This window comes from Octopus sinensis, linkage group LG2 (genome assembly GCF_006345805.1).
Source record: "Octopus sinensis linkage group LG2, ASM634580v1, whole genome shotgun sequence".
Lineage (NCBI taxonomy): Eukaryota > Metazoa > Mollusca > Cephalopoda > Octopoda > Octopodidae > Octopus > Octopus sinensis.
The window spans coordinates 196,701,439-196,710,386 of NC_042998.1; the positions used below are offsets into that span (position 1 = coordinate 196,701,439).

General features: G+C 37.9%; 1 protein-coding gene across 2 annotated transcripts in view; it reads left to right on the top strand.

The window, feature by feature from the left end:
* Positions 1-8,205, top strand: part of LOC115229571 (protein FAM76B) — a 37,677-nt gene extending 29,472 nt beyond the window's left edge. The window contains exons 7-9 of one of the 2 annotated variants that reach the window (XM_029799902.2): positions 1,869-2,019; positions 4,223-4,324; positions 6,623-8,205. In XM_029799902.2, coding sequence (XP_029655762.1) covers positions 1,869-2,019; positions 4,223-4,324; positions 6,623-6,736 — 367 coding nt within the window. In that variant the 3' untranslated portion in view covers positions 6,737-8,205. The remainder of the gene's footprint in view (positions 1-1,868; positions 2,020-4,222; positions 4,325-6,622) is intronic. The other variant, XM_029799907.2, reaches the window with a different exon arrangement.
* Positions 8,206-8,948: the final 743 nt, after the last annotated feature.

Genomic DNA, 8,948 nt, shown 5'->3' on the forward strand with positions numbered 1-8,948 from the left:
TGCCACTGGCACGGGGGCCAGGCGAGGCTGGCAACGGCCACGAACGGATGGTGCTTTCAAGTAAAACCAAAATTGTAGCTGTTGCCAGTGGCCCTGACTGGCTCCTGTTCCGGTGGCACATAAAAAGCATTATCTAAACATGATTGATGCCAGTACTGCCTGACTGGCTCCCGTGTTGTTGACATGTAAAAAGCACCCACTACACTCTTGGAGTGGTTGGCGTTAGGAAGGCATCCAGCTGTAGAAACATTGCCAGATCAGAGTGGAGCCTGGTGCAGTTGCTGGTTCTTCAGATCTCAGTCAAACCACCCAATCCATGCCAGCATGGATTGGACGGTTTGACTGGGGACTGGCAAGCCCCCACTCTTACATTCGCCAAAACAAAAGCAGCCAGTCCATTGTGTTGGAAACAATGTCAAAGCACGCATTGTCTCACTACAGTTATCTGACTTGTTCTCTCCTGTCAAACCATCCAAACTAGCATCAAAGACAGATATTGATGATGATGATGAATGCAAGTCATTATTACTTGCATTGCAAATTATATCTCAGGTGTCGCTAATTTGGAGTGCCATCTTTCTGCTGTTGAAATCACATCTTACAACATGGACCAATTTCCAATTCACAAATTTCAAACTCCACCTGTCTAACACCCATGGACATGTTTACAAAGTCAGAAAACAGCACAGCTCCTTCCATGACTTTTGGAAACAGTTTTTCACGCTAAGAGTTGCTGAAGCATGGAACAAACTGCCAGCATCTGTTGTTAGTTGTCGGAGCACTGCATCCTTCAAAACTTCCATGCTTCCTGAGATTCGCCAACACTACACCTGATTTCCTCCCCTCCATACACACGCAACAATAACCCTGAGCACCTTTTCAAAGTCCACCTGTCTAACACCTGTGGACATGTTTACAAAGTCAGAAAACAGCACAGCTCCTTCCGTGACTTTCGGAAACATTTTTTCATGCTAAGAGTTGCTGAAGTATGGAACAAACTGCTGGCATCAGTTGTTAGTTGTCGGAGCAATGCATCCTTCAAAACTTCCATGCTTCCTGAGATTTGCCAACACTACACCTGATTTCCTCCCCTCCATACACACGCAAGCATCTATCTGACTCATACACTGTTTGCTTCCCAGACATTTGTACATTACTGCATATGCTTTATACGCACTTTTGACAAGTTGTGGTGCACCTGAGCACTCTATACAATAATTTCATTATTATTATTTTTTAAATGTATCTCTTGTTTTTTCAGTCTGCCAGCCATATACTGATAATGGTTTTAAGTGTCTTGTGTACAATTTGCAGGAGGGTCCTTTTTTTTTATTTTCCCATTTTTTACAGTTCTCCAAATAACGCCCTAGTAAAATATAAAACTGTGGATCTTTTCGGTTTGAACGGCAGTTTTTTTAAAATAATTTCCACGTAACTAAACACTTTTAAACTTCGTATACTGGTAGAATGTGTTTATAAAACATCTTTTTCTCTTGGCTTTCTTGAGAAAATTCTATAGTTTGTAAGATACTTGTTTGTTTTTTTTCTTCAATTTCTGTAATTTCAACCAATCAATGACGTCTATTGGGGTGAAAATATTCTGTGCCGTGTGAATATGTCCCTCGTTTAAGAAACAGATTGGGTTTGTTTACATTTCTGAAGAAAAAAAGATACCCTTCCCCCCACCGCTAACCCTAACCCTAAAACAGATTGAAATGCAATAGATCGATATTAGGGTCATAATTATGGGTGACAATTTCATATGACACCGCTAGAAAAAAACTGCCGTTCAAACCGAAAAGATCCAAAACTGTTTCTGTTGTGTGTTGTCTTTGAAATGTTCTGAGGTTATATTTATTATATTTCAGCAGCTTGAGCTTGAGTTTCGCTGATGCCGCTTTGATGGACCCCAACAGTTCAGACCACGTCATTGCAATTCAAAGACTGCACGATCAGATTGAGGCCAATAAGAAACAACTGCTTTCAAAGGATTTACAGCTGAAGGAAAAAGAACTGAAGGTATTTTCTTTCTTCCTTAACCCTTTGGCGTTCACATTCTTCTGTCGCGTTTTGAATAATTCTTGCACTATCTTGTGTGCCTTTAAGATTTTGGTGAGGTAACAGTTAAGTTTCAGAATGATATTGTAGGGTTGGTGAGAGAGGCCAGATCTGGCCTGCTTAAACATAAAACAGGTAGAATATTTGGGTCGGATATGGCCGGTTTAAATACTTAAAGATCTGCAATATCATTGTAAAAATTAAGTTACTTCACCAAAATCTCAAAGCTACAAGATAATGCAAGATTAATTCATATTCTTGTAATGAATATATTACTTTATTGTAGCCTCTTGTAACATTTTGACTTCCTTGTGGAACTATAGTTGTTACAAAAGAATTATAAAGCATCTGGATTAACCCATTTGATACCAACCTGGTCAAAACCGGCTCTGGCTCTGTAATACAAATGTCTTGTTTTCATAAGTTTTGAATTAAAATCTTCCACCAAACCTTAGTCACAATTTATATTCCTAACACTAGCTGAATGATAACTAAGTTCTTTTACTAAATTCTTTGTTATATTTAATGTAATTGAAAGAAACACAGAGCATCTCAACAGAAATATGGTAAAAAAAGGGTTAAAATATATAACAGAGAAACAATTCTTAACCCTTTTGATACCAACCTGGCTGAAACCCGCTGTGGCTCTGTAGTACAAATGTCTTCTTTTCATAAGTTTTGAATTAAAATCTCCCACCAAACCTTAGTCACAATTTATGTTCCTAACACTAGCTTAATAATAACCAAGTTCTTTTACTAAATTCTTTGTTATATTTAAAGTAATCGAAAGAAACGGGGAGCATCTCAACAGAAATATCGTAACGAAAGGGTTAAAGCAGATTGCTACATGCAGCTTCCCCATCCCCATATTAACCCCAGTGTTTCCATATTTCTGTTGAGATATATTAGGTTGTCCCAAAAGTTCGTAAACACTTGCGAAAATTGAATTTTTACTCGCCAAGTACTAACAAAAGCAACAAAAATTATTCCTCAAAATAAAGACCATTATTTTCCAAGACTTTCTACGAACTTTTGGGACAAACTTATATTACCTTTATTGTAACTTATTTTCAGAATAATAAAGAAGTTACTAAACTAACTTTATTACGGATATGTACTTGCATAGCAAGTGACTTGATCTGAGATCGTCTGCTGGAACAAAAGCAATTGCAGCTTGGAAGGTGTTTATAAGCCATTTAAAAACACACAGAATCTGTTAGATTCACTTCAACATTAAAATTTAATTTGTCAAAATATTTTCTTTGCTTTGAAACTATGACCTGTTCACTGACAAAATTCTGTGCTGCATCTGAGAAAGTAACAGTTCATGATATGTATGTATGTGCGTATGCATGTGTGCATACCTATGAGCATGTATGTATGTATGTACTTATCTATGTACGTACATTAGTACGCTTATCTATCTACACATGTATGTCACTATTTTCACACACAATGGTTAAAATCCAAAGACTTTTTTCCTTGTATTTTACATAGGCATATACATATATATGAGCATACATACATACATATAATATATACATAGTCTTATGTGCTTACATGTACACACTCATACACAGACCCCTACACACATATACACGCACGCTAAAATATACATACATCTACACATACATATTAATCTATGTACACTCATACGATTATATATAGCTACATATATGTATTTCAGTATCATGCATCTCAACATGCATGTATGAATTTCTACATGTAAATGAGAGAAAGAGGTGATTATAGATGGGTACTCCTGGGTGGAACCTGGGTGTTACCCCATTCGGATTTAAATTAACTTTGTCATTATTAAACTGGCTTTTGAAAAATAAATCAACATGGAAATTTTGATGATATGGTTTTGATTAAAGATCACTTTAGAACTGAAAATTGGTATCAAAGGAGCCAGAGCAGTGTCGGGCAGGTTGCTGCCAGAAGGGTTAAATCTTAACTCCTTAATCCATGTCAGTTTAAACAAAAGAAAAACAAAGAGAATTTGATTAAAATATAATTGGGTTGGTTTGAATTAGTTTTTCCTTTCTTGTTAAGTATTAAATTTTTTTCATCTTATTCATACCTGCATTTATCCTGAATCTAATTAAAAAAAAACCCACCTTTTAATTTCCATTAATATCAAATTTTTCTTTTCTCGTGATAGATCACAGAGCTGAAAGCGTATCAATATGAACAAGAAAAAATATACAGATTGAAGATTTCTGGTATCCAAGAAGACAATTCTAGAAAGATGGATGAACTCAGTGTAAGAATTTTCTCAATGTATTTCACCCTCAAAAAATCTACCAGTTCCCATATGCTACTCATATCTGCATTAGGTCTACTTAGGAGGTTATATCTGTCAAATGTAAATAATGCACATAATTCCTCATCTCTCAAATATAGAACTGGGCTTCATTTTATGTTGCTCCAGTTCACATGGCTGGTAAAAATGAGTAATTCTGTGACAGACCGGCATCCTGGTCCTGGGAGGAATATATATACCAGAGAAACCAGCAAACTGGCCCTATACTCATCATCATCATTGTTTAACATCCTTTTCCCATGCTGGCATGGGTTGGACAGTTTGATTGAGGTCTGGAAAGCCAGGAGGCTGCACCAGGTTCCAACCTGATCTGGCAAGGTTTCTACAGCTGGGTGTCCTTCCTAATGCCAACCACTCAGAGAGTGTTGTGGGTGCTTTTTATGTGCCACCTGCTCAGGAGCCAGTCAGGTGGGCCTGGCATCAATCATGTTTGGATAGTGCTTTTTATGTGCCACCAGTACAGGAGCCAGTCAGTGGGTACTGGCATCGGCCATGTTTGGATGGTGCTTTTTATGTGCCACTGACACAGGAGTCAGTCAGGCGGCACTGGCAACAACCACGCTCTCTCTTCAACATACTCCCACTCATCAAAGAGCCTTCTTTTTTTCTTTGTCTTGCAAGTCCCTTAATGTCTTCACTAATGTCAGTGTCATGAAAAAAAGGCATCCAACAGACATTGTAAAGCAGTTGGCATTATGAAGGGCTAACACCTGAAAAACCATGCCAAAGCAGATATTGGAGTCTGACACAGCCCTGTGGTTTGTCAGATCCTATCAAACTATCCAACTCCTTCAACATAGGAAATGGACATTAAATGATGGTGATGAGGGTGATGAAATATGAAATATCAAAGATGTTTTGACACACAAGTTGGGAATCAGTGGCTTATATTTATGAAACCCTACCTGTGAATACTGAAGACTTAAGCTTTAGAACGCCAAGGGTTTCTTAGTCTAAAAGTTATTATTAGCTTGGTGTTTTTGCTGTCACTGAGGTCAGATGAAGGTAATGTTTCTTTGTGTACAGCATATGACTGAAGATAGGTGAGAAAAGGTTTCAGTCTGTGGGAGGCTAGCAGAAATCATTTGTGATGTTTGGAATGTGCTTTTTGAATGAGTTGTGCCCTGGAACTGGCCCTCCATCAGTTTTGACAAGGGTTCCAGTTCATCCAATCAACAGAACAGCCTACTTGTGAAATTAACGTGCAAGTGGCTGAGTAATCCATAGACACTTGAACTCTTTACCTAGACCTTCGAACATTAGGCCTCACCAAGGAAATGTCTAGCAACCGAGACTTTTGAAAATATGCTGTGCTTGATAAGACCCGGCAAGCCAAATGAGACCATAACCTCGTGGCCTATGCCAGGGGTGTAACCAGCCCACTTATGTGTACCTTTCCTTCATTGGACACTAAACTCTGCTTGCGAAGACCTGTTGAGGCAAGTGAAATCAAAATCAAATTCAAGGACTGGCATTCGTGCTAGCGGGGTGCAAAGAGCACCATACGAGTGTGATCATTGACAGAGCAGATAACCGGCTTCCGTGCCAGTGGCACATAAAAGGGCACCATTTGAATGTGATTGTTACCAGTTTCGCCTTACTGGCACTTGTGCCCGTGTTGGTAGGGTGCCAAGAGCACTATCCGAGCGTGGTCGTTGCCAGAGCAACCAACTGGCTTCCGTACCGGTGGCACATAAAAGGGCACCATTTGAGTGTAATCGTTACCAATGTTGCCTTACTGGCACCTGTGCCAGTGGCATGTGTAAAAAGATTCGAGCGAGGTCATTGCCAGTACCGCCTGACTGGACCTGTGCCGGTGGCATGTAAAAAGCACCCACCACACTCTCAGAGTGGTTGGCATTAGGAAGGGCATCCAGCTGTAGAAACTCTGCCAGATCAAGATTGGGGCCTGGTGCAGCCATCTGGTTCGCCAGCCGTCAATCAAAATCGTCCAACCCATGCCAGCATGGAAAGCGGACGTTAAACGATGATGATGATGATGAGAACAGCCTGCTCCTGAAATTAACGTGGCAAGTGGCTGAGCAATCCATTGACACATGAACTCTTTACAAAGGCAGTGCTCCAGCATGGCCGCAGTCAAATGACTGAAACAAGCAAAAGAGTACTTAGGGAATGTGACAAAACTGGCCCTTTTTTTCACTCCCCCCACTAAAACTGGGCCTTATCGTTTGACTTGTATTTGCCTGTTATTAATATAAATTTTTTTCATCATTTCAGAACAAAAACCGCGACCTGATGAAACAAATAGCCTGCCTTTCAAAGAAACGACACAACAACACCAACACCAACAACACACAATCGTCTTCAACAACACACAGTCCATCTTCATGAGCATCGCCTTGCAGGCTCTTCTTAGTCTTACCAGCATCCTTCTCGTCCCTGATCCCCCTACTGAAAACACTCCCCTAATCATCAGAACGGAAGTGACTCATTGTAGACCTTACTCCAGCTAAGTCACTTGCTCTGGTTCCCTGTTATTATTTTGTTACTATCACCCTTGACCCTTGCCCATTCTCCTCACCCCTGCTCTTATTCTGTATGAGTCTCCTTTTTAAAAGACAACACATCATGTTTTTCACTGAAAAAAATGCTCATCTCTGTTAGACCGTGTTCACACCGCACGGTTTCAAACATAGTAGAGGAAGAGTAAAAATAAAACAAATATAAATAAATAATACAAAAAAAAGAAAAAAAGAAAGGAAAGGAGCATTGTCTCTAATTCTTGACATTAGAGAAAAAAGTCCGTAGAGATACTTAATCACACAGCTTGGATGAATGCTGCATGAAAGGGAGTTGTCTTCCCAACGACTGAATGAAGAAACAAATTCTATTTAGCTTGGAGATAGGGTGGTTTATGCCTGCCTGCGTGTGTGTCTGTGTGTGTGTTTGTGTCTGTGTGTGTTTTCTTTTTTTATTTCAACCTTTTAAAACGGAAATCAACAAAGTTTGATTTTTATAAGTTTAAGCTGCCATCATCGTTAATTAAAAGATTTTACAACACAACATCATTTGAAATTATTCCAGTCTCTTAAGAATCTTTTTTTTTTTTTTTTCGTTGGAACATTGAATATTTAGATTCATATTCACTCTCTCTATCTCTCTCTCTCTCTTTTTTTTTTCTTTCTTTCCCTTTCTCTGTGTATGCACCCCTTCATTTCCTTTGTGATGTTAGTTACCACCCAGTTTATTTGTGAATACAAAATCTGCTACAAAACTCTTCAGTCCAGGTTTCTCTCTCCTTATCTTCCTCCTCTCCTTATCTTCTTCCTCTCTATTTCTCTCTCCTTATCTTCCTCTCTATTCCTCTCTCCTTATCTTCCCTTATATTTCTCTCTCTTTTCTCGATTTCAACCCCACCACCATCTCTCTCTCGGTTTTACCCCAACCCAATCCTACGGCTGTCGCATGCTTCTTTCGTTCCATTCATAATTCCATTAACTGAATACAGATTTTCAAAAATAGTTTTCCTTATATTGCTATTTTAACTCTTTCATCAATTATTTTTCATGAAATTTCAAAAGCTCACATTTTAAAGTAATTTAGCATTTCTTCCATTTAAAAATTATTTCAGTTTTAAACGAATTCATAACTTCATCAAAATCATTTGGAATTTGGAGTTAGGGTTCCAGTGAGCTGCCCCCTTCCCTTTGCTCTATGGAATACAAGAAAACTATTTCTCGCGCTTCAGTAATGCTCTTTCAAAAGACAGAATGCTATAAATAGACCCCCCCCTCCTGTCATTTCTAGGAATTTCATGGTCAGATCACATTATCATGGATCTCAAAAGTTATCCCATTTCTCATATTAAAAAGAAAAGATGCCATCTCATCTTCTGGAAGGGAAAAACCCCACAAACCCTCCTCTCATACCTCACAAATTTAATTTCTTTGCAACAGTTATCGATTAGACTGAATGTATGTATCCCTCTGTATGTGTGTGTCTGTGTGTATATATGTACATATATATATATATATACACACACACACACATATATAAATATGCACAAACACACACACTTACATACACAGATGTCTGGTTGCATTAATTTCAACAAGATCTCAGGGTGCCATAATTATGTTCAGTGTGGCTTCCTTTGTTAACTAGATCAGTTAGCAAAACACTACATGCCCTCCAAGGTCTGTGTATGTATATATGTACATATATATATATAATATAAATTAGAAAAAAACCCACCTTTTATCAATTCAAAATGAACAATAAAATTACACCTTTTATTATTATTTTGCAATTTACTTAATCATCGTTATATTATTGTTATTTTATTTTTAATATTTCTATTATATGTAATTTTCTAGATGGTGTAATTTAATTGTTCATTTTGAATTGACAAAAGGTGGTTTTTTTATCCAATTTTTATATATATATTATATTTTGTGAAATTTGATTTAGTATTTCTAAATTGAATTTTTTCCTGTAAGTTAGGAATAATATTCCCTCAAATTATTATATGTATATATATATATATATATATATATATATATATATATATGTGTGTGTGTGTGTGGTGTGTGTGTATCTGTGT